General features: G+C 45.3%; 1 protein-coding gene across 1 annotated transcript in view; it reads right to left on the bottom strand.

Moving 5' to 3' along the window:
• MAP4K4 (mitogen-activated protein kinase kinase kinase kinase 4) overlaps nucleotides 1–27,095 on the bottom strand; it is a 162,322-nt gene that overhangs the window by 68,801 nt on the left and 66,426 nt on the right. Inside the window, exon 2 of the mRNA XM_009326237.1 lies at nucleotides 16,353–16,409. Within this exon, the coding sequence (XP_009324512.1) occupies nucleotides 16,353–16,367 (15 nt within the window). The 5' untranslated portion in view covers nucleotides 16,368–16,409. The remainder of the gene's footprint in view (nucleotides 1–16,352; nucleotides 16,410–27,095) is intronic.

Genomic DNA, 27,095 nt, shown 5'->3' with positions numbered 1-27,095 from the left:
TTCCCCCCCCTCTCTGAGCAAGGAAGCTACCGATAGCCAGCTAATTATTTACCTGCCTGAGAAGAAAAGCCCTTCTGCCTCCATCAGGATAAGTAAAAGCAACAAATGCTTGCAGAAAATATTACATCCCAGCTGCATTTACCCTTAGATGGGCAGGCGACAAAGAGACCACAATTAACAGCCAAGAAAATAGGAATTGGGAAAGTATAAATGGTCCTACTACTACAGTACAGGTTTGTTTTTGCTGCTGGGCTGTGAACAGGCTTGCATTTATTAAACGGTATTTCACCTCAAAAATCAGAGCCGCTATAGCATCTCACTCTCCAGTTTAAAACCAAACAGCTCAGATCCCAGCACAAGTCTCTCACTCTTGAGCTGAAACCCTGGGAGCCCTGGCAGGAGTTTGGGGACAGGAGTCCACTTCCCAACCCCAACATCGGCTCCCAGTGAGGCTCAGCTGCCCTTCCCCCTGCTGCCCCCATGCTGCAGGGCAGGGGCTCCCCCTGTCAGCCTTGCCTTGCCTTTCGCGACTGCACCATGACTAGCAGACGGGACCCGCGGGGGCTACAGGGACAGAAATAATAAATCACCAGAGAGCTGCCTAAAACGGTGGATGCACATGCACAGCAGGCAGAAAGCAGTCCGAACGGGAACAAGGGAGGCAGGCACCGACACCCGGGTGCTGATAAGAAAATTAGGTTTACTTGGTCCAAAACTCTCCCCTGACAGGCCCACCCTAAATCAACCACGAAGTCTGTAAGAGAAACCTGAGAGGCCAGGCCACCTCACCCAGAAAGAAAAAAACCTGCACCAGGCAGGGAAGAGGTGGGAGCACACCCGCCTCCCCATCCAGGCTGCAGCCCTCCCCAGGGCGGCAAAGGGCAATGCCGCTCCGTCGGGTTTGTGGCGAGGGGCTCGCTTCTTTGTTTATTCCACTCACTGGGCATCACACGTGTTCAAAGCGAAAGGCGGCAGAAAGCGGACATGTGTGTGTGTTGTGAGCCTGCTGGGAGCTGCTTTGGGGTCTCTTTTCTCAGACAGGCAGTCCAGACAGGCGCAGCCCACTCCTGTACTGCAAGCCACTGTTAAAAAGCAACACTCAGCAACTTGACTGTAAAATAAACGCACGCCTAACGTGCTTTACTGAAATCCTCCTATAAAGGAACAATCTGATCTCCCTCAGAAAGAGTATCGTTTTGGTTTCCCCAGCCTCCAGCAGCCACCACATCTCCTGTGCCAAACGCGGCCCCAGCCCGGCTGGCTATGCCCGGCAGCCAGCATCTGCACAGGAGCTGCGCTCACCTCGAACACTCGGAGCCATGCCTTCCTTAAGGATAAATTCAAAAGTTACGTGTTTAAAAAAAAAAAACAAACCAACCAGATGGCCTCTCTTGTCCAGACAAATAAATGGTCTCCTTCTCAGGGACTTTTCCCTTAAAACAAAAGTAATGCTATCACTTCAGGGTCTCAGGGGAAGATGATTCATGAGCAGGAAAAGGCCTGTAATTCTGTGCTTGGGGTACTCACCCCAACAGATACTACAACTTTTTGCTATGCTAGTCTCGTAACATGACAAAGTGACAGTCTGAAAAAAATCTTCCCTTAATTACCCTGATTCGAAACCAAACAAAGAGCAATTAGCCCAGTCAAAGAGCTGGGTCAAAGGGGGGGGGGGGGGGGGAAGCATCCAAAGGAGGAAACCTGGATTGTTTGGAGAGCTTCAAAATTCAAGAGGATATGCTTTAAGGCACCGGATTTGCTCAGAGCGGACCTGTGTGACAATGAAGCCAAGCACAAAGGGACAGGCTGCAAGCAACCATGCCAGCTCCAGCTCCACCACCAAGGCAAGGATCCGCCGGTCGGTTTGGAAACATTACTAAGCAGCATGGAAGCAGCAGAAATCCCACACACAGCAGATCGGACCTCTCCAATAGCTGGAGAGAGGCAGCTAAGTGAAAGACCATGTGTTGTGGAGGTCAGCTTCTGCCAGACTACAGGCATCTGAACAAAGCCTGTCACGGCTGGAGGCTCCTCTCCTGCGGTTTTCTGCAGCCTTGTCCCTCCAACGGGCACATGGATTAATCCCAAAAGCCCAGTCAAAAAGGAAAGCCTCACAGAAAATGTTGGTTAAATTGGTTAAGCTTGCCTTTGCCGGTTTACTAACAAATGACACTCCGCTAGGAAAAGCCTTTAGCTGCACTCTGGCTGGCATGAATTAAAAGCGAGGGGTGGGGGGTGCAGAATAGGAAAAGGAAGAACAGGGAGGCTATTATAAAGATAGCAAAACATAATTAAAAAAAAAAAAAGGAAGTTCTAAGGTTGTGGGTGCTTTTTTTTTTTTTTTGGGCCAACTCTCCCCAAATCGGCTCCATCTTTAGTCTCCAAGCATCTGGGGGTTTCTGCCAAAGTGATCAGTAGCAAAGGGCTAGCATTTGTCTTTGAATCGCAGCCATTATGTGCTCCAGAGTTCCCACACCACGGAGAGAAATCGGAGGCGTTCGCAATTCTCCCTGGGCTAACGCCGAGCCGCCAATCCAAAGCACAAGGGATGACGGCAGAGCATGTGCACTGCTGCATATAAAGGCAAGGCACTGTGGAAAAAAAGGACATTGCTGCTTTTCATGACCTATAAAACTTTCTCACTGAAAGCGGGCTTGGCTGAGGGCAACTCTCCAACTCATTGGCAAACCTCTTCAAAGCAAGACATCCAGCTAAGGTTGTCTTTCAGACAATACAGCCCTTATTCCCTCACGCTTTTGGTTCGTGAGTAGACACTTTTCCCCAGGAGCCGTAGCGCGTACAGCCGTGCAACAGACACAACCCAGTTTTGGCCACCTCTCCCCAGCGCTGACACTGCGGCACTGGCCTGGAGAGCTGGCATGTTCCCACGCACACCGACAAGCCGCATGTCCCGTCCTCTTCCCTTCGGGGAAGTCCAGGACCCCGCAAAACCCTTTATCTGCTGTTAGCTGCCCACCAGCCCTACTCGCACCCCACACCCGGAGGGCCGGGTAAGTCCCTGTTTTACCATTCACCTTGAATGATGATTAAAAAGAGAAGGTTAAAAAGGAAAAAAAAATAATGATGAAAAAAGTTCTCTGAATGGAAGATGCAAAAAACCACTGAACACCAGTAAGCTCCTACTAGCATAACTCAAAAGTCTCTGTGATGTTGCTGTGTACCAGGTTTCAGAAGAAACTTCTGGCTCTTGACATCATGTGGAAGGGAAGCAGGTTTCTTGCTCTGAAGCCCTCTAGTGATGGCCAAAAGCACAGCAGTCACACAAGTGCTCGCTTTGAGTGCAGCCAGGAGGAAAAATTTAGACAAACCCTTGCACAAGAGATACTGCTCATCAGCCATGCCAGGTCAAGATAGCCATGTCTCAAGGAGCACCTAACAGCTCGTGGAGCCTTGCTAAGCAGAGCGTGAGACTGTTTATCCACACTTTAAGTAGCTATTTGTCCCCCAAAGGCTGATAAATATAGGTATTTTGTGAACAATCATGGACAGGCATCAAAAACCCAAAACAGGCATCAATCCATCATGAATTGTTCTTAATTAAGACCCAGGAAAAAAAATGTGGAAAATTCACAAGAATGTAGGCTTGATACTAAGTGTCTTTTTTTTCCGCCCAACCTCAAACATTGAAATCCAACTTTTTGATCTATATTGTGCCTTAGCAATAGGCACAATCTGTTCTCCACCGAATACACAGCTCCTGAACAAGAGTTTCCACAGCTATATTCATCTCACGCATTATCGAGCTGCAGAGAAGACCAGTAGCAGAAACATCTTCATTTTTTTTCTAAGAAAATTCCTATTAACTGCCAGCCAGTCTTCATCCCCCTCTGGATCCAGCGCTGCCTCAGGAATGATACTGTGTCAGAAGATCTTTCCTATGAAACTACAGCACTCTGCCCAAACATACTGATTTGCATTCTTCTGCTTTATCAACCAGCTGTATGAAATTCACCTATTACAGAACTAGCTATATATTTTTTATATCTCAAAGTGGCAAATCATTAGATGCATCATATGCAACAATGTTAAAATGAGCATTGTTTCCCACAGTAAAGTCTACTCTAACACCTTATATATCTTAAGACCACTTTATCGCCAAAGAAACTGCTGATTTAAATCATACCTAACTAATATCTGGAGGAAGAAAGAGCGATATCCAGTGAATTAGCAATGGTACCACGCAAGCATACACAGCAAGAGCAGGCTGGGCTTTTGATTCCGGACTTCACTTAAAGCAAACAGATGTCATTCAGAGGTAGATCTACTTTGGCTACCTGGATTAGCCCACTAAAGTGTTGTTTTCTTTTGCCATTCACTAACCAAAGCACCATTAAACTCAGGATTAACAAGGTTCTTTCCCTGCAAATACGGGGCATGGACCAAAATGGGGTTCACCTAAGCCAGCCTCCCACAGGTCACCAGATCAGAGGCAGCTGGCATCACACATCCTCAGCACAGGTTTTTTGGCTCCACCACTGGAACTGAGCTTGCCGCTCAGCAATTCTTTGCTCTGACATTATCCTGAACACTGGAATTCAGAATCACAATAAGTGTTATGGAAATGATCCAAAGCAGAAAGTGAAGTAATTTCTGAGGCAAGCAAACAGACTAAAAATAGGCTGCTGCACAGTGGAAAGAATCAGAGGGTGGGGGAATCCCTGCAGAAGACCTTTACACTCTGTTCTTTATTCCTAAATCTGCAGGTGTGGAGCACTACAAACAGCCCCTCAGTGGCCGTCGCAGGTGGCGGAGGAAGATGCAGCCAGGCTGTCGGAAAGGCATCGCAGCTGGCTTTCCTCCCGGGTTCAGGCTGCAAAGGGATGGCTGCGGGGGTGCGGTTCCCCAGGCAGCCTCACGGCTGTAACCCTGAGGAGATGGTGCTGACGCTGCTGCTGCCGGCCAGCTCCCGGCCGTGGTCTCTCCCACTCCCTGCTCTGCCTCGACCCCTCTCACCCACCCCACAGCCAGCTTGTGCTGGGGCGAAAGCAGTAGAAAGCTAATCTGTATTAAAAAAAAAAAAAAGAAAATACTTCTTTGCCAGTGGAGCTCTCTGTAGGATGGGACCGGATAGATGCTGGTACAAGGGAAGCTGGGAAAGGGGGAAAGAGAGGCACGGCTGCCCTTGCAGTAGCAGCCAGACATCAAATTGGCTTTGCTGTATTGTAAAACCACATCTCGAGGGAGACGTAAATAGAAAATGGGGAAAACCCATAGACACCTATGTCAGGAGGAAGCACTGCTATCACAACAGGATGCCATCTGAACACTTACAAATCGAAAATGTAACTGTTCCTCCTTTCTTTCCTACCAGTGGGAGAAATCCTTTCCTAAATTTACACGTGTGTTTGTCTACATTTGTAGGCATGGGAAAGAGAATGAGTTTGCATTTACATGCAGATCCATCCATTTTTACAAGAACAGTGCAAACTCTTAACAATTTGTGTTGCAAATCAAGACTAGGCTAGGTACATTTCCCAAACTCTTTCAACCAGAATTGAGGAGCATCAGCAATTCTGAAATACAAACCAACTTCACCCTCAGGGACTTGAATTTGAACGGAGACTTTTTTGCCGATATAGACCCCTCTGATCTATTAATCGGTGCAGCTCTATCATTTTATAATTGACTCAAGGCTTTACATTGAAACAAATTGTTGCAAAGTGGTGTAGCAAGAGAGGTAAAAAGAAAAATTCAGAGTGAAAAACGACTGACATTTATAGAAACAGGTTTGTCTCACAGGCTCAAAGAGAGGAAACACCAGTAAATGCTAGAGAAAAGGCTGCTGAGGTAAAACATGCAAGAGACAAATAAAACCCTCCTTAATGGTGCTGCCTTTGCATCACTGTTTCCACAGCAGTGACTCATGGCTGCCTGGCCGCCCGCAGCCCCGGCTGGGAGGACAGGTTAGCACAGGGCGAGCCAAGCAGCCAGCCAGCCATCAGGATGCACGCTCTCCCTGTTGCCTGTGGTCTCTTTGCCCAATTACATTTCCATTCGGTAAGATATTCCACATAAGAAACCAATTTTCAGGAACCACGGACACTCTCCTTTCTTGGTCTCGCACACAGAGCCAAGGTGCTTTGCCAGGCCGGTAACAGTTATCTGAAGGTCCGTGGGCTGCTCCATTTACACTAGGATTTCCACTTACTTTTCCACCAACTCTAGAAGCAAACAGTACAATTCAGTTCAAGAAGAAGGAGCTACAGCGGAAAATATCCCTGCTTTAGTGAAACACTGCAGAAACACCTCATACATTAACCGACATGCAAAAAACCTGAAAGTTCATTTCTGGAACTGACCTCTCCACTAGGCAGAGAGAGAAACATCTGTGAAGGCCCCCATCATCCTGCAAAACTAGGAGCAAAAGAGAGCAGGCTGTTGAACTCTCACCATGCCTTTTGCACCAGTGATGTGCTGGGTAAAGAAACTACCATTTACCTGGTGAACATGAGGCAAAACACAACAGCAATGTGCTCTCCACACAGGAACAGTAGCTGCTTCTGCGGCTAACTCGCTCACTTCTCGCAGACACCCCTTTCAGATCAAAACGTTTGAGAAATAAAGCCTGACATGAAGAAAATCAACAAGGAATCATCAGAACAAAAAGATGCCTCCTTGGCCAGACTCCCACTGGTCTATTCCTGCTTGAAGCAGGGTCTTACTAAGACAGCAAGGACAGACAGGAGAGCAAAACTAAACCGTGTGTTTATTATGAAGCACCAATTTTTGCAATTTAATGACAACGCTTTTGCACTTTTATTTAGCAGTAGAAAATGTTCTCCACCAGAGAGGCTACACAAAGCACACTCAGTGGGCTTTAATCCCTTCCGGATTAAACCTATCTAGAGGAATGTACACAGGCCCCTTGTTGGAAAGGACTTGAGACGTTTCTAGGCTCACGAGACAAACAGCATCTTCTCCTACAATGATCAACTGAACTAGTTTGCACAGCATCTTCATGGCTCTTTTAACACTTAGCTCAGCCGCGTGCTTCCCATTGCATATCTATGGTCAGGCATAGGGGGAGAAGAACACTTTCCTGTTAGGCACAAGGCGAGCGTTCATCGTGGTTACAAGTCAGCTTAGAGTACAATTGAATTCCCAGGTCCTTGCGCATTACCACTTGCTGCCATAATCTCTAGTTTTAGGAGCTGGGCTTTAAGACTGTATTTTAGCCAACAACTCCCTACACAATCACTCAAACTGCACCTTGCAAAAGGAGCACTGTCGAGGGACTTAACAGCAAACATTTTTGTCTCGTTAAATGTTGGAGAATAACTGCTATTTTATATTTATATATACACATACGCACATGTTAAGAAAGAGGGGGAAAGAGATCACGCAGGATAATCTCAAATGTACAATACTATTTGTGGACCCGTAAACTAAAGAAAGAACCAGAGGGAGATTTTAAAATGCTTAAAAGTAGTTTGCATGTGCTACCCTGCATACAGTCTTATAGCTGCAGCACTCACTTGAAAGCCAAGCTTCGGAACTTTTTCTTTTTCTTTTTCTTTTTTTTTTTTTAAAGTAATCTATCTCCTCCTCCTGGTTTACTGCAAAACAGTGGCCAGCTGACTGATAACGGACAGTGGCTAAGGTCTGCATACCATTCCCAAAGCAGAGGCTATAAATTTCAGCCTCTCTCTTATCCACACAGCCTGCCAGTTTTCACATAACTTGTCAGGACTTCGTATCTTTGGAATTTCTCCTCCTCATTAAACTTGGCCGAAGTTGGCCAGCAGATCCAAAAGGTATTTGGTGGAGAAGAAGGCAGGACATACGCACTATCACCGAGAAGCCTCACTTCCTTAGGAAGTCAAGATAAAAATATGGAATGTCGCAGCAAAAACAGGAGGAGCCCATAGGCAGGTGCGGTTTATGAAACTACAATTAAACACAGTCAAGAAAGATTACGTTTCAAGCAGATATATCCCCTTTAATATAAACAGCAAATTAATTCTCCTGTCTTTGATCCTAATGCCCAAGCCAGATTTTAAAGCGCACCTCTGAAAGATAGCAGCTCACAGTGGACCTGGGATCAATCTCTTGCTTGCCTATTCAGGCAGAAGGAATATGCCGCAGACCTGGGTTCAGCCTAGATACTTGTTAAAATGAAAGCACAATGCTCTGTCACAATCCTCATTGGTTTTACTCTGCCCAAACTGGCAAGAGCACACATGCTCTAACACTGTATTGACAGGGTTGCCTTGTTTTCCTTGAGTAGACAATATGTCTGATTCACCAGGGGTAAATTAAGCTGTGCTGTGTGTCTGACAGAAATGATACAAAATGCAGCCCCGTACTTTTTGCTATTATCTGCACACAAAACATTTCTGTTTCCTGTCAGAACTCAAATCTCCTCAGACAGCTTGAACAAACTGAGCTCAGCACTCGGGAAGGTAGCGGCGAAACGCCCATGTCGAGGCCACCTGCACAAACTCTCCCCTCGGCTCGGAAGAAATGCTCCATCACTAGAACTTGTGCAGGCTATTATTGCTCAAATTCATGTCAGTGCAGGTATGACCGGTAGGTTAAATATCACAATTGTGAAAGAATTTGCATGCTACCCACACTGAGCCTTCACCACTGCTAATATTAGGGTCCAGATTTCCCTAACATAGACAGATGCTAGCAGTCATTCATATACATATGAAATCACGTTGTCATTAGTGACTTCCTTGTCAACGCTAACAGCAGGTCTCCAGATGACTGCAGGTACCAAGCCTAAGGACTGAAGAAAAACAGGCACAGGATTACGGTTAAATGCATGAGTATTGCCCACTTGGACTGATAAACAGTGCCCAAAAGCTGGAATTCAAGCGCCTGTCCTACTCATTACAACAATGGTAACAGATGTCAGTAGCTCACCTAGATGACTTATCCTTTCCTTCTGAGTGTGTCAATGCAGTTGCACCATCAGACCAAAGGAAAGAAATTTTTAAAGAAAAAGTCCAGACTTGTCCAAAGAGCTCAAGACTTGCAGAGAAATCTTAACACACAATCCTGCCCTTCACCAATGGAAGTCAGCTGTAGCCTACACAGCCTTCTAGTTTCCATTATGCTCCAGTACTAAACATGTGCTCTCACATACTGACGAGCAGCAACAGATCTCAGTGCCACAGCTGAGGAGTATATCCTGAGCATCATCTGTTGTGCTACAGCAGAGCATTATCTGGTTCTATTACAGCCAGGTAGGCAAAATTTTAAAGCTGTCTCCCTAAAACAAGGAGATTCTTCTGCGCTCCAAACTACAGCAAAGTTCCCTTTACATGGCCATAAATTCAGTTTGTGTAATCTAAACTACATTACAATTTACAGAGCACTGGTGAAACGTTTTCTGCTAGATAGGACAAAATCCTTGCACATCAGACCTGTCATAAGCATACAGATGAGGAGAATGCAGAGGCAACACAGCTTTCTTTTCACTTTCTTAACAGTGATCCACGATCAACCTTGAGTATGAAGCCATCTCCTGGCCTCAGCTGAAAAGTCATGCAACAGGAATACTACTAAACAAGCACCACGAAGCCTTCACAGTCAAAGCTCTTTTGTTGTTGACAGATAATAGATGCTGGTGAGGCAGCAATGGTGCCCTCAAGGATCTTCATGGCAAAAGGAAAACACCTGTTTCTTCCAGCCTTGAAACAGTCAGGTTGCAAAACAAGCATGTTAAAATATATAGAGCAGTATACCTGCAAGGACAGCTGACGATAGGCTGTGCATGCAGGTGGAAATCCTGCATTAAGAAGAAACCGTATGCTGAAAAAAGCAGATAGAGAAACAAGCATGCAGGAATGTTTTACACCTCTTTTTTTCCTCTCTCCGTTGCCAATTTTTCCCCCAACCACACAGTATCAGTGTGAATTGCTCTTTGCTGGGACACAGCAACACAGAGCCTTTGTGCTCGATACCAGCTCTCTCCAGCCAATCCATGTTGCGTATCATTTCCCAGGCTGCTTGATAACAGCCATGGCTTTCTGCCCTGACCTCAAGCTGCATGTGGAGCTCCCTGTTCACCTCCCTCTTGCAGCCGCATCAAACCTGACATCCTCCCCTTCCCAAATAAGCCTCTCCAGCTCGACAGTCTTGCTAACCACCCCAGGACTCAGATGAAGAGAGTGAAAGTTTCCCCTTTATCCAAACTGGTGCCAGCACTGCTCCAGGAAAGTTTCTTGGATCACGTCCAAAAACCACAGATCTGACTCAAGCACGGTGTTAGATGCATTTGCCTTGCTGGGAGATAAACTCACTGCTCCTTGTATAACTGTAAGGACAAAAGGCTCTCCAGAGTTGAATGTCGCTCTACTCTGTTAGGACTATGAGCTGGCAGACTAAGCACTGCTCTGCCACCCATGGACAGGGGCGTTGCAACATGTCTGACACCCTGAGACCCCCTGCAAGGCCCTATGCACAGCCCTCACCCTGAAGACGGACGGGACCACCTCTGTCCGACCCGAACAGGGGTCTCACAGAAAAACAGGCGGCACGGAGCTGACAGGGGCTGCAGCAGAGCCCGGTCCCACATAGATGTCAGCCAGCACCGCAGACCCTGCCAGCACTGCAGGGCTGAGCCTCCCGCCATCAGAGCTGTGGTAAAGCACGGGGAAGAAATGTGCCAAGCTGCTGGGCGAGAGCATGCAGCAGAGGTAGGTGCGGGATCTCAAGCTAAGGAGGGAAACAGTCAATTATACAAATGCTCTGCAGCTCAAAAAAGGCTGCCCCGCTGGCTGCAAGACTATTGTAGCTCTTTTTGACCTCCTCCCAAACCAGACATTACAGCTCAAGGGACCACTCTGTCCAGCTCTGTTCTCCTCTGAACTGTAATAGAAAGTTCCCAGCAGCCTTTTTTTTTCCTTTTTTTTTAACCTAATCCCTGGAAGAGATCAGAGGTTAATCAGCTTCAAGAGACTGGACAGCAGGGCTGTCCACGTTGTAAATACCTTTCCTATTTATTCCTTTTCCACAGAACGATTCTTTGTTTTGCCAGGTAACTGTTTAACCAGAGACTACAAAATTTTGTACAGACTAGTAGTAAGCAACCTCACATTTGAGGGACAAGCAAGCAGGGTGCCAGTACTCCCTATGGGAACAATCTGGCTTTTTAGGTCCCTGATCCATTTTCCCCAATTCGTATCAAGAGGAAGGGACATGGCAAAGGCTTTTGGTAACTCTACTGGCTTCAGGTTTGCTTTGACTAACTTTGCAGTAAGTACAGCCATGGACTGGTATATAAGTACTTTATCAGGCATCTGCACTAAGCCAGGTAAAGCCAGGTAAAACAGTGCATTCATGTCTCCACACTAAAAGGCCAGCCCATATTCAGCTTCTCCGGGCTGGCTTGAGCCAGTTCTGTCGCACAGTGCCGTGTGGATCTGCATTTCCCAGTCTTCTAGAGTGTGGCATCAAATTTTTAATTTTTTTCCCTCCAAGCAGATCAAAATCCACAGACTGTCTTTGGGTTTTCATGAAAAAACCCCACACATAAAAGTTAGGGCAAACTTTTAGTGTTTATTATTTTTGTTTTCCCCTCATTTTGTCTGCCTGCATGTGTGGGAACAGACACACATTTTTATTTATCTGCAGTCTTTCTGCAGACGGCTTTTGGGATGTCTTACAGACGATGGATAGATCATCCACATGATCGCAGTTTATAACACCACGTAGGCCATAAGATATAGACTCACAAGAATCAAAGTGATTTGCCTACTGCAACAGAAAAAAGCAGTCAGCAGAGTCGGGAAGATGGCAATGAATAATGTGGGTAACCTTTCCTGTCTAAGTATGGGAGATGTGCCACGTCTCTGCAGGCCTGGAGGTTTTGGTTTGGGGTTGTTCATTTTTCTGCAGAGCATGTACAGAAAGGGCAAGACAGGCAAGCGCTAAAAGCAATCCAGCTTCTTTCATAAATCAGCAGGATACAGTATCCAGTTGTTTACTTAGCATAATTTTACACAGACTAGACTGGACAAGTCATGAAACACTGGGCACAAGAGCTGAGAAATGCTGCTATTAAAAAGGCATGCGGAAAAATTTCCCAAGGGATGCCAAGAGTGTGTGTGGGAAGAGGTAGGAGGAAGAAGCAGCAGCGTCAGGGGTTATAACAAACAGAAAAGAAATGATTGTGTTTTTCCCTCAGAATCAGTTACTAAACCTTTCAAAGAGAAAAACATCGCTGGAAGGGGAACACAGGACTAACACTGGAAACAACTGTGCAGCTGCAAAGAAAGCCTCCAAAAGAGTTAAGCAGAGTCAAGCCATCTGTTTAGGGTGTAATGCAAGTTAACAGCTTAGATGCAGGCAGATTTGCCAAGTAAGGTTTGCTAAGGTTTTAAATGTTATTTGCTTCACAAGAAAATGGATTCTTCCAACTAAACAATGACTGCCAAATCTTACAGCGTACTTGTGTTGCATCTGATAACATCAGTCATGGCTCACTTGGTATGCTACAGTGCTGCACACCAGTAAGCAGCAAGGAGCTCATGGAAACCTAACATCATGGCCAGTGAGTGGAAGGGGTCAACATGGACTGAACACCACCTTCTCCAAAACAATGCCCCAAAAGGAGGAGAGACCCTACAATACAAAGATTAAAGGCAGGCTACAGGAATCTCTCAAATAATGCCTCCCCCTACAACACACGTGCAGCCTGAGACTCATCCTACATTATGTACATTTTGGAAAATAATTTTTAAAGTGTGTATACGCTGATAGTTCGTATTGTTCCCCTTTTACGGTCATTGGGCTCATTCCAACAACAGAATAGCTTTCAATGGATGAGGACTGGTGGGTTTTTGTTTTTATTTGCTCTACGCTCCAGTGAAATTTTTTCACCCTACATGTGCTTGCTCTAGCTTCACCCTCAGAAAGTGAAAATAGGACCTACATATGCACCATTCTGTAGGAAGACTTACAGATCTTTAGATCTTACAGATCCTTTAGTGCTTGCTTTAGTGCTGTAGATCTGGAGACCTACAAAGATCCATACAGTCTTCTAAGTCTTTTCTTAATTTGTTTAGAGAGGAGGAAAGTGGAAGAGACGGGCAAGTTTTATGCACATCAACACCCCCCCAACGTTTCAGGCAGCAGTACTAACGCATCATAATATATTCAAAGATCAAGCTGATATCTTCAGTCCACCTCCTCTTTTCTCATCCTTACCACCATTCTTTTCAAAATTAAAATCTGAAGAGAAAACCACAAGAAAAGCTGAGAAGGATGAAGAGCATTTCCACAGCACCATGTACATTACAGAGCTGTAATGCTTCTTCCAACGTCTCTAGTTGGAGGTTGTACTACCTCGTTTTCTTCATGCCAACCAAAACTTTTTAAGGAAAGCCTTCACTCTGACTTGGACATCCCTCCTGTTCGGGTGATCAAAGCTTTGCAGCCCAGAACTGATGTAACCTCGCTGATCCTGAGCAACATGTGAATTGCAGAATTGGGGCCTTGAAAACTGAAAATTTGGGGTATGCCCACAGAGCGTGCCAAGATATTAGGCTTTCTGATTTGTTAAGCATTTGGCAAAGCAAGCACTGGATCAGAGGTATCCCAGAAGAAAGAAAGTCTTGTGTCTGCTCTCAATGCAGGTTAGACAAAATAATCCTCCACGGCACTGCTTGTATTTAAGCAGAAAGGCATAACACTGCCAGTAAAACATGCACAGAGACACAAATCACCTAGAGCTTCAGTAGCTGCTCATCAAAAAAATCCCAATTTCAGTTTTGTGGAAGTTTCCACTCAAGCCTCTTTCCCCATGGGCATGGACACAGTTAGTGTTACCATTAGCCTACAAGAGCAGTTCATCTAACTGTAGCTCTTGAAGCAGGCAGAGAAGATAAATTTGAGACTGTGGTTCCTTCAGCATTTCTTTCGGGGCAGTGCTGAGGGTAGCAGTCACTGCCCCCTCTGTCCCTACATTCTCTCCTCCCACCGTCCCCATAAGCTGTGGTGAGCTAGAACCAGGATGGAGCTGCACGGTCCGCCAGCAAAAGGAGGTGTTTGTGAAACCATCCCTTGAGGAACTGAAGCCATGGCTTGATGATATGGCCATCTCTGGCAGCAACGTCAATTTGAGCTACCGCCCCTTCTCCCCCACAGCCATCAGCAGCTCTTTTCCAATCTCATGCCACCTTCTTCATAGCGACGGCACAACTGTTTGCAATGTCATGTGCTAAACTAGATCAACGAACCAATTCAGGTTATAAATAACTGGGGGAAAGAGAGGAGTGAGGGTATTTTTAACCTGGAACCAGGTCCTGTTCACTGATCCAGGTCACCATCTGGCCCCAGGGCAGTTGTGCCGGCACAAGCGTTGGGAGACAGGCAAGGAACCAGCAAGCAAGAGTGGACGGGAATATCCTATAGCCACATGTGCCACTGAGAAAACGGTACACACAACGGCATCACCCATGCCTGGTGTTAGCAACAGTATCATCCACGTCTGGTGTTAAAAAGTGGAGCTGACTTAGCACGACTTGGAAGAATTTACACCACATTTTTCGCCTAGCCTCCGCAGGCTCATTACTTTGAAGTAAAAACACATGAGCTCCACTGGTAGGAATGACAACACTTTTAAGCTGCATGGGGCTAATGTCTCCGAACTCCTCCCTGTGACTGCCCTTCATCCCCTAAAAAAGCATGAGCTTGTGAGATAAAAGATAGACAGTGCCAATATACAACTAGTGTTTCAAAACCAGCCAAAAATTACAGAAAGTTTCAAAATACAAGCCATCTCCCGCAACATGAGCTCAGCCATACTACAGACAGCATTTTTCAATTGTTTTCCTTTTGCTGTGCAACCTCTCCATTACAACTGTTAGTGATTAATATATGCTATTAAAAACAGAGGGAGTGTGCAGTACAGCCAATCTTAACGTTATGGAAGAAGCCTTTGTCGTGCACAGTCCAGCAAGCTGTCCTGTGTAAAACCACTGCACAAATGGAAATGTTTGCTGCGCAAAGAACATGCACTGTATGTCGACGCACCTTTGTTCTTCTCTGGTTTGTCTGCTTGTTAACTGCAGCAAAATAGCACTGCCTCCTCACGAAGGCAGCCTTTGAAAATCTCCAGTTGAAAATTGATTTTTATCAGGCCATCTTCCAAAGCAAGAATGTCTAGCTCTTGGCAGACACAACAGCTTAAGTTAGAGAGCCGCAGTCACACTGCCCATCGATCACAAGGAGATTTAGAGATATGACTGAAGTCCTATCAGTTGACCTAACCCTGCCTTCTTGTTTTCCTCCCTCTCCTGCCTGTTTACCCATTACACCCCAGCCACTTGCCTAGGAGCTTGTGTCCAAGGCCATTTTTACTTGTTGGTGCCTATACACACACCAAAATATAAAACATGGCAGCAACACCCTTGCAGGAGTTTTTCTTAATATAATCAGCTTGCCAAAGGCTCCCTGCTTTGTACAATGCACATGTGTTAATACAATTTTCCCCTATATTTTTCACCTATATAAGATGAAGGAGTTCAGAAAAATAAGATGCTTGGTTTGAAGAGGCACAACCTCTCTTCAGAAGTGCCATATCGCTCAATGATCTCATTCGATTTTAAATCTGAAGCTGTTGCGTTAATTTGTGAATGTAACTCTATAAAACACAAATGGAATCAACAGGGAAAAACCCATGCTTTTCCTGATCTGTTTTGAAGACTTAATTTAAATCGATTGCTTTTTGAACAGCATAAACTGCAAGATATCTAAGGATTTAAATATGGGCATATATTTTTTATTTCTTTGGCTGGGTCAATTTCCCATCTAAAGCTCCACAGTAAATCCCCCTGGGTCAGTTACAACTACTACTTTACACTGCTGAATTCTGCCAGCAATCTGCTCATCGTTCCTGCAGATGTTTCTACTTTCAGGCTTCTGGGAACTTTATTGGACCCATTTCCTTTGAATAAACGTATACCCTTTTTAGGCTGCAAATGTACCAGGGAGACTACTGTCCTCTACGTCAAGCAGCCTCCTCACCTTCTTTTTAGGTAAAAGCAAGATGCTACATTGAAGAGAAAAACGTGGGAAGCAGGGAATGTGGCTTTTTTCCCCTCTCCTGAGAAATTTCTGAAAAGGGTGTGCTGTGCATGCTCATACGTTCTGGGACCAGCCAAAGCAATTTGTGAAGGCCAGAGGCCCTGCACACAATTACACAGAAATCTCGTAAAGGGCAGATGGGCTCAAGAGGTCAGGTCCTGCAAACAGAAAGCAAATATTCACATGCAAAGACCATGCCCTTCAACATAAATACAAGATAAGCCATATGCCATCTCTCATTATTAAATTTTACCCATATTGCTAATGAAGCAGAACGTTCCTCTACTCACCTCTGTAACGTCCATGACTTTGATGGCTGCCAGCTGACCCGTTTTGACATGCCGACCCTGAAGAAGAGAGAGAACCATCAGCACCAGCGTCTCACCCATCCCTTCAGCATACACAGAGCAAAACATTTGGACGAGAGCTCCAGACACTGGGTTTCACCCAGCTGTGCTGGACCCTTCTCTTCTGATACTTCATATGAAAAACATTTCATACTCTAGGTGACTTAAAAAAAAAAGTTTGTTAATTTTTTAAAATATTCTTACACAAATCTTAGAGCCCATTTCTTTTTCTTCACATTAAAAGGATGATTATCAAGATTAAGCACAGACAGATTACATTCACAGCTTCCCTTCTGTTTACTTTAGCAAAGTTCATAGTCGGTAATAATAGTTTATTAACATGCCAGAATAGTTAAACTCCACATATTGCATATTTTGTTTCTATGCACCAGTGCCTGGTACCTGGGTGATATTTTACTGGGTAAATGCAAGCACACTTTGGGGGTTGCGAAAGGACATTTCTCTTTGTTTTGGTCTTCACTAGTAAAAAAAAGCGAGCTTTTTTCGAGTCATGCATCAGACCTGCAATAGCTCTCTTCGTCTGTCTCACAATAGCTAGACAAGAACAAGACATCGTCTCCCTTCAGCTACACCACCATAAGGGTACAGTTTCTCAGTACAGCTGGAGCTGAATTAACAGATCCCAGCTCCTGCAGCGGGGAGCTCCTACCCTTCCTTCCCCTGCCTCCCTCCAGCCTCCTGTCACATATTTCTCCCAGGAGCACTAAGCTCGTTCTGGCACTCATCGGATCATATGGTAAGCTGATTGAGATCACTAAAATGGCAGAAAGTTAACACAGAAGAAGCAAACTGCGGGCTGGGGCGGGGGATTGCAGATCAGGATATTAAACTGGTTTGCTCTGCAGCCAGAGCAGAGCCAGAGCTGGCAGGAGGCGGATCGCACGGCTGGAGGCAGGCAGCACGACGGGCCCCTCCAGCCGTGGAGGGCTGTAACTCGCCTCAGCTGACTTCTGACAAAACCCCCTTTTTCCCCAGTATATTTTTACAGGAGGTGGGGCTGTATCAATGAGCTGTTCTATATTTTTTTGCTAAATAGGCACTTAGAAATGGTTCTAGTATTAGCATTTTCCAGCTCTCCGCTTAACACCCAGCAGTCTGCCCCGAGAGTTCCCGTCAAACAGCCTGGTCTCCTAATGCGTTCCCAAGCATCATCCCCAAAGGCTCTTCTCGGAATCAGTCAAGCTCTCCAGCAAGAGGTATGCCCTCTACACTTCTTCACTTTTATCACAAATAATGACAAAAAAACACAATAAAACATTTTACTAAAGTCGCAGTTCCTTTACGTTTCTCCTCACCAATTTCTAAGTTTCCCAGGCAGAAACCTGTACGTAGCACCCACTATAGCTGATGGACATCAACAGTGCATTTTTTTCCTGGACTAACTTCTTAACCTCTTTACAGATTCTTTTGAGACTAGCACCCCAGAACTGAAGCACCCCCAACCACTAGTCTCTTTGGAGAAATCTTGACCCCTTCACACCCTACGATGTCCTCCATGGAGGTAATGGCCAGGCATTGCTGGTGCATTAGAAAGGACTTCGATGAAATGCTGCAGAATTCACAGCCTCCACTTTCTTTTACAACTCATATTGTGTTGCGCTCTCCCCTTATTAACCAATCCACATGCTTTCTATAAATAAATTACTGTACTTAGGCTTCTGCCGGCTCTGTAAACTCTCTTTATTACATGCGTTTCTTTTTACAGCTTGGTCTCAAGCTGGTTTGGATTTTGAAACAAAGTTAGTGTCGTAACATGCATGCAAGGGCCAAGACTGACCTCACCTTGACCTCACTACTTCTTGAACCAAAGCCTTTCAGCAAGCCCTGGAGAGATGCAACTCCAGTTTCCCACCCTGGACCTCTACCTGTGGTCTTCTCCTCAAGACTTACCATCCCACCAAGGGAGGAGGGGAAAATCTTTTACACCGAGGTGGAAAAATGTCTCCTCTCAGCTCTGCCCCTATTTTCCACGGTTCTGTGGAAAGAACTAAAAGGCCCAAGGACGTGGGGAAGCACAGTTTGAGGTACAAGAAGAATATGCTAAAGATAAGAGAGGAACAAGGACATCTGAGAGGAAAAAAGCTCACAACACTAAGGAGGACTGAGGAGGAAGAAACCTTAAAAAACAGTGAAATACAGTTCACCAATCATTCTGCAGCAAAGCAGGGAGGCTAAAATGGTGGCAGAACATACTCCAAGAAGAAAAAGTGGCACACACAAGAGCAGAACAGCAAGACATCCATGGGATGCCACATATTTTATGGAAAGTTTGCTCTATTTGTCTTTTTTAAATCTACAAACTACTGGTGGGCTTGCTATTTCCAGAGAGAAGCCTGAAATTTCCCAGGGCTCAGTTTCACAGCTTTTCTCAAGACGCCGTTCCTCCCTGTGAGACTGGCCCACTAGGGATGACTAAATGACTAATGTGCACCAGCCCAACTGTCCTTCCCCTGCACCTTTACGGGATCCTGCAGGTGCCTCCGCTAGTCCCTACCAAAAGCTGGGCCGCGACAGCTACAGCAGAGCACAGCGATTGCTCGTGGTTCGTTTTGCTGTTTCTGCAGCGGGGATGGGAAAAGCTTCTCCAATAACCCTCCTAAGGGACTGGAAAGCAAGGGAACTGCAGACTGTGGGAAGTGTGGGCTGCTCGGTATCCCAGGCCAAATTTAAACCCTGGTCATTTCAGAGTATTGTCAAAATTACTCCAAATACTCTTTTCATAATGTATGGAGCGCTCATATTCTAAGCATCTACAACATGTATGGGGGGGGGTGCGTGACATTGATTTATATGAGAGAAGTAAAATGACATTTTGAAGCCATGTTCTTTTCATTAAAAACATTCTTAGAGGGAGGGAAAAAGCAAACATTACAAGCACAACATATAAGCAGAGTTTTTGTTTGTTTGTTTATCTGCTTAACAGCTCTGCTCAAGAACAGACTTGTCAAACTGTTAGCATGCTGGTATAATTTTGCTTGCAACATGAAAAGGCTAAGCATTCCTGTTTCGGAAACTGATCTTCAGATTTTCATAGCCAGCTTTCGCTTTGGAAAAATTTGTCTGCATTAAAAATAACAACAATAATAATAAAATCGCAAAGTGGTTGAATGCAACAGAAGAACTGCAGAAGTCATAGATAGGAGAAACCCTCTGAACTCAATCTCCTGGGATTAAAATTTATTCAACTCCCAGGGCACTTCATAAATGTGGTAACCATTAAGGCCCCATCCCAGACACCATCTCAGCAACACCACCAGCTAACACTCCAGTGGGACAGCATTTTTCTTGCAGAAGGAGGCCCCATTTTTAGTGCTGTCTGGAGTCATGGTCCCTTGGGGCATCCCAGGCTCCCCCATCCCCTGGGCACGGGGCGCGCGGAGGTTCTTGCAGCTTTGTTTCTCCCAGCAAATTGCCGGCAATTACTATCCCAGTATCTGAAAGACGCCACGAGATTGCAAAACGCGACCCATGCTAACTGAAGACAGCAGTTTCTTAAAATATTGGTAGATACCAAATATCAGAGGCTGGGGATCACAGGATAACTGTCCCCTGGCCAGAAAGTTAAGTACGGATATGAAATATGCAACGAAGATGACAGCAACCTAGATGCATCTTGTTAAGCCTAAGATGACTGTCTCCAGAGCCAACGGACCGAGGAGGCTGCAGAGGTTGTGCTGCATAGCAGCAACAGGTAGCAGAGGCTACATCATCCCAGGAGCAAGAGTTTGCCCCTTACTACATCTCGGGGAGGGGGCCACAACAAAATGTCAGCACTGTCAGCTGATCCGGGCTCCCACCCCCACAGAAAAGAGCTCACCAACACATTTCCTTCATTTAGACCACGTTAAGATATTTATCGACCAAAATTTCTAAACTCCTTGTCATTTCTTACACATCCTCCCCACCTTTCTTTCCCTCTTTTCATGAGGGAAATTCATACTAAAGCACTTGTTTATCCTCCCAAGGAAGTAATCTAAGAATATTTTTAAGACCACTACTGCAGCATTCTATTTTTAAATGGCCTGTTAGGGTGAGCAAGTCAATGGAGTTGAGCCTGCTGACCCCACATCTTGTCCTTTTTCTTCTCATGCAGATGACAGAAAGTTCATTTACATATGGAGGGTTTTAAAATACAGCTCTTCTCATCAACACAGCAACACTGCAGCATTTAACTGGATCTTAAACTGAATCCACTACTTAAGCATATTCCCAGTCATGTCTGATAGCAATATGCTGTTTATTTCTCAACTCAGTGGGCTTTATGCATGTTGAAAAGCAGAGGGGACAAGGGGAATCCTTGGTAGACTGCCAAGATCTGCAGAACATTATAAATTTCAAGCCTACCCACACTCTCCAAGTCAGTTAATACACCTACTTCTTGCCTCTTTCTTCCTCTGCGCTCATTATTACTGTAAAATTTTTGTTTTGGAAAGGTTCAAAGGCAAGTGGTGTTATGTGCTGGTTTTTGTGGTGCTTTTTTTTCCCCTAAGATGCCTTAATGTTTTCAAAGAACTATGCAAATTAAATGCAAAAGAAATCCTATCAGCTCATTTACCTCCTACTAATTATCCAAGATATGTATTCCACAGTAACGCGATTCTCCTACTAACACAGTTTCCGGCCTGTGCATTAATGTGCCTTTTGGGGGGACTGTACCTGGAAGCTTGCTCCCCAGCTAAATGGCATGGAAGTAGAATATGCGGCACTATCACACATTAAGGAAAGAAGGCAGCATGCGTTGATTCGTGACTTGCAAGCTTGGATTATCCTGTGCACTGTACAAAATTAAGTCTTTGGAAAACTTCTCCAACCTCCCAGTATCCTATGCTGACAGTTGTGGAAAGAAGAGCAACTAAGTTGGAAAAAAATCTACTAATTCACATTTCAGTTGCTACAACGTACACAGAAGCAGCAGGCTAGATTTAAACATGCTATCAAGTGAAAACTCACCACAGTACCACCTCTTAGTAGTGCTGTACAATGCCCCCATGCCAAAATTAACTTTTCAATTTGCTTCTCATTTAGTTGACTCTAAATTCCTACCAGCCTGAGGCAATAGGCCATGGAGCAATACTCTGCTATTAGGTTGCACACACCACTGCAATAGATGATACCTTATCATTCCAATCCATCAGCTCTTTTTGTCACTCACCAACACAGAAAGTTGCAGACCAACCAACTTTGCTTTGCGAATACTTGGACTCTTTACAAGATGTTTCTTCCCACTCCCCGGAAAGACTAGGTTTACCCTGTGAAACGCGATGGGAGTACCGCTTGTGGAGGAAACAGAACATGCGTTTTTGACAGGCAAAAAGACAGAATGGCACGAAGTGAAAGCAACTTCCCCAGTTAAAAACAAATAATAAAATATAAAATGTTCTTAAGCAAAAAGTCTACTAGTTGCATTCGTAGCCAAAATAATGCTGTTCCTACTGATACAGCGTTCTGTAAGCTGAATAATCATAGGCTCCAGCAATGGAGATAAACATTATCCCTTTTTTACAAATTTATCTGGCATGGAAGCTCCTTCTAGAATAAAAATCAGCAAACAACCTCAGTACAAAAGCCTGGCAAATCACTGCAGAAATGCATGAGAAGAAAAAAAGGCCAATATCAATGTTCTTTCTTCCTGTTAGATGATTTCTAAACCCAAACCAACCAGAAGCTATTAAAGACTCCCACTGTTTAAGTCAAAGACAGGACAAGGTTCTGTGTTTTCCCTCTAACTCTTGACATCAAATGCCTGGAAAGCAAAACAGAAAACAACATACTCTCTATCCTGCTTTAGATATCCACAGGATCACTAGCTGTCTATTGAAGAAATAATCACGACAATTTACTCATGCATAGTATTGCATTCTGGGAAGTATGAAAGACGCACAGTCCTGTACTTCCCGGGACAGAGTGTAAAGATGTTACCCACTAGTAAGGAAAAAGAGAGTCCTATGCACTGATTTTTTACTTCAATTGCTAGTTTTGTGGTAGCTTCCCACTCCAAAAGATGCTTGATATACATTAACCAGAGGCATTTCCTTCTCCCAAACAGCTCATTGCCTAAATAGGAAAAAGGAAAGAAAAGAAAAAAAAAAAGATAGTGGGAAAACCATGGCAGAGAGCCACAATCAAACTTTCCCAGGATCACAACAGGTCAACGGCAGAGCTCAGAGTTACAATGCATCTCTGCTTACTCTCAGCACCCTGGCTGCTGGATCAAGCTTTGCTGCTCTGTAGGTGACCACCCAGAGCTTCCTGCCCCAGATTTGATGCTTCTTCTAGAGGGACACTTCAGCTAACCAGCTTGAGGCCCCAGCCTGGAAAAGCCATCCTCAAAGTCATCATCCCATGCTTCCAGCCACCACCAGGCTATGTCCAGATCTAATGACCTTCACTAACCACACTATCACCCGTTTTCCCTTATAATGGAGTCCCCACCCTCAGCCCTCTCCAAAAAGAGAAGAGCTGCCTCTAACCTTATTATCACTTGTACTTCTTTCTGGTTTTAAACTTACCTAGGTAATTCAGTTGGGACATTACTGAAAGACATCAGAAAAACCCCTCAAACTAAAACAAAAGAAAGGAATGAAACCAGAGTAGAGGCATACCTCCCACGCAGACACCGTTGGCTCAGAGTACATTTGGCTTCCTCTGGAACCATCAGCTAAAATCTGCTGTGTCCAGCTCTCATTCAAATCAGTTCTTCACCCTACCTTAACGGCTTTATCAGTCACTAAATCCACCCCTCGTAACACTGATTTGTCTCTTCGGACCCCCTGCAACACTCTCTTTTATGCAGAACAATTTCTTTCTGGCAACTATAATTTAAAACAAGCCAGATGGAGAACATCAAGAGAAGAATTTAGACCAAAATGGTAAAACATGTGCTTGTAGATACAAAATTACATGGGCTACAGATACGGATGATTTCTCATTTTACACCTCAGCAGCCACTTTCATCACCAAAAACTCTCTGTTGGATCTCAGCCACCGACTGAAGGAGAGGCAGGGCCGGTTTGGTGGCATGGCCATAGCAAGTCCCTGCAGCAGGGCTGGCGTTAATCAGGTTGAAGGGGACCACCGCAGGTCCCAGAGCAAGCCCCGTGCTCGCCAGGTGCCACCCCACCCTCACAACCACCTGGTGCCTCTTCAGAGAGACATCGTGCACCATGCACTGCTTCTACCTCAGACCAAGCGCGGCCCAAACTGACCCACCAGGGTCCCTGTGCGAGCGGACGGGGGCTTCGAAACAACGCAGGCGCCTCCTCAGCTGAGCGATATGGCAGATAAAGGGAGGCAGAGTCTCCACATTGCTTCTCCAGAGTGACATCAAAATAAGGCTGGATGAAAAGAGCTGGGAGCCGCTTCTCTTTGTTTGCTTTTTAAATGAATTCATAGCGACATTTAACGCATCACCCCCGGATGTGCAAATCTGAGCTTTCCGACCGAACGGAGCAATTTACACCTTGTGACCAAGGCCCTCTGCGAACCCTGGCAAGGCTGGGCCCTCACTCTGCTCACCGCTGAGAAGCTGCTAAGAAACCACCTCGGTGCTGGGCACGCACCTTCTGAAACACGAGGCGAGATGCACCCAACAAACTTAAGTATTTAAGCATTAGGTGCATAGAAATGCCACAAAAGACATACTTTCCTTTGGGGAAAAAAAAAAAAGATCAAGGCCGTAGTTAGTCCCCGTCCCCCCATGCACCGACACTGTTGTAAGCAGCCTGTGCTCTCTTGGGTGACGTTGTCAGAGGTCGTATGCCACAAGAGAAGGAAAACCAAGACCACGCACACCCTACCAGCCTTGTTGCATTCGGTCTACTGCCGAAAACAGCGGCGGAAAGAGCCGCAGAGCTGCACGCGGCTCTGTAACCAACACCAACCAAGAAACAGGCGACGGCCACCCCAGGCAGTGAGGGGACAGCGTCCCTCACGGGGCGGCACCCAGCAGGCACAGACAGCATGCATTCGGCTACGCTGCTTCAGGGGCCTGGCTGCCCAAGGCATCGTCCCGCAACGTCCACCAGCCTCCCTCCCAGCAAGCACCGGGAGGGGTATTAAATCGAAATCAACTTATTTCATTTCGGGTACGCTAAACAAATGGGTGAATTATTTTGGAAAGTTCAAAATCTCATTGTAAATATAAAAGACATGGTGAGAAGGGAAAGGAAGGGAAAAGGGAGAACGATTGGCTCCACTGCTTTTATTTCCCTTTTTAATACATTTTGGGGTTTGCTGTTGTTGATTCAGCCCACTGGACAAGGAGGAGCCCAACGTACACAGTGCCACATTCGGCCGTCCCCTCCGAGAGAGTCCTGCTTTTTATCTAGCTGCACCATAAGATGCTAACACACACACTGTGTGGGGAGGATCTGAAGCTATCGTTGGACAGCTTAATATTAATGAGGGGCAAGGGGAAGGAGAACTATTTTCATTTATACCATCCCAGTGGAACAATACAGCCAAGCAGAGCAGGGAAGTCAGGCTACATAATGAGTTTTAGTTCAACATGGTTAAAATGAAAGATTGCACATCTTCAACCTTTAAAAAATTCCAGAACATTAGCAGTAAGGGAGAAAAGTTAATGAACTCCTAAATATACATTTTTTTATATATACATTAAAAAAAAAAAATTAAATTCCAATCCAACTGTCAATACTCCTCCAGTGCTACAACACACAACAAAGAAGGGCTGGAACCGTGTGTTTTAGGGCTTTTCGCTTTTCTTACTGAGGGCAGACACTGCTTCGCATCTCTTTATTTAGCCATTACAAACATCATCAGTGTCACTTCCAGTTAGTCACATCTCCTTGCCATTATGGACTAGGGAGCTATAATTTACTAGGCAGCAACTGCTGAAACTAAAATGCATCTTCTAGGGCACCAGATATGCTGGGGGAGTACTACAAGAGAAGGCATTCTTCAAAAGAATGGGGACCATGTTTTATACTGTGACCCCGTACGTAAGAGCAAATTAAGAAATATTTTACCAACTTGTTTGGAAGATGCAAAACACACACTTAGCCTAAAGTTATATGTATTTTAATTAAACAAGGGCTTGCACCAGAAGGCTCTTTCCAGCATTTTTATCTTCTGATACCCTGCCAAGTACATCTGTGATTCTAAAGAAAAAAAAGAAAAAAAAAAAAAGCACCTTGTCCTTGAGAAACTGGCACGTGGCCAGTGAGTGATCTGTAAACAGCTTTGTGTCCACACAAACTATTTTCAAATACTCAGGCAGTATTTTCAGACCTCAAACTACTTCTGCTTCGTCAGCACGGGAGCCTGACTCAGAAATCCAAGCCTGTACTAACAACCCTTTCTGTACCAGACTTGCCAACAACAAAACCCCAACCTCAGAGGTCGCTGGCCCTTTATTTATTTATTTAGCAAAAGGAGGACCAAAATGAACACAATTTCCTCTTGGTTGCTACCTGGGTAGTATTTAAGTTGCATTCCCGAAGCCTGTGGCCACTGTGTTTATTATTTGAAAGGGCCACACGATAGAAAAGCCATTATGCAACATACTCGGCTTGCAGGTTAATCCACGGAAAAGAACAGCATTCATTAAGGAAATGGAGCCTGCCCATTCTCCAATTATTACTTTTTACCAAGTGCTCAAGAACACACCAAGTGCCTCACAAAAACTAGTCAAAACACGTTCACCGCTCTTAAATAACACGCTACGGGCCTTCGCAGACCATGTTGTGGCAAACAAAAAGGGGAAGAAATTCCTCAGGAGGGCTTGTAAAGCAAGCCCATGGTGCTGCTGCCATTGCAGCCAGTCCCCACCTGCCCTGCAGTACACTCAGGGTACAAATATAACACAGATTAAGCAAAAGTTATTTCAGTGCAAAAGGATTTGTGAGATTTTAGTCCCCAACACACACGCCTTCTGTAACTGTAGGTAGGATATACACTGCAGACTTTTTTTTTTTTTTTTTAGTATTTCTAGTAACAATTGCACTTGGGGGAAAAAAAAACTCTGTTCTCATGACACTACACAAAAGTATTATTCGGCTCATGATCCAACACCAGCTATTCCTGCAGACCACAAGTCACTACTCTGGAGCAGAACTTGTCATTAGATGGAATATAAAAATTGTTAGTCGGAAAGGCCAAGCTTTTGGTTATAAATCGTTCAGCAAACTGGAACAAATAGGACAACTCAGTATTGCCCCCGACAGCAAAAGAGGAGTAAGGACCAAAATTCACCTGCCAAGGACGGCTAATACATTTTGTAATCACTTATAGCCAGGCAGCTTATCTCAGCATCACCATCCACCCAACCTCTCTAACGCTGCACCGCTTCCCAGGCAGCAAAGAGGAAGGAAGAAAGGGGTGGCAGGCGCCTCAACCCCAAACAACCCCCCCAAGCATGAGCAGCAAGGCCATGCCTCTGGCCCCACAAGTGTCCCGGCAGCCATGCTCACATCGGGGGGAGATGCAGCGGGGATGCAGCGTGAGCCCAGACAGGGTCCCGTCTTGCTGAGGGCAGCTGCACGACATAAAGGAAGCAGGCAACGAGCCAGCCCTCCCGATGACTACAGCAGGCTGACCATCTCCTGGCCCATCAGCTCATCTCCCCTAAATATAGATATGGAAATGGAGCCTGTAAACAATTCAGGCTGAAGTTCCAGCCCTTGGCAAACCAAAAAAAAAAACTGC

Source organism: Pygoscelis adeliae, unplaced genomic scaffold, assembly GCF_000699105.1.
Source record: "Pygoscelis adeliae isolate BGI_AS28 unplaced genomic scaffold, ASM69910v1 Scaffold156, whole genome shotgun sequence".
Taxonomy (NCBI): Eukaryota; Metazoa; Chordata; class Aves; order Sphenisciformes; family Spheniscidae; genus Pygoscelis; species Pygoscelis adeliae.
The sequence above is the reverse complement of the archived record's forward strand: the minus strand, read 5'-3'. Positions and strand labels throughout refer to the sequence as shown.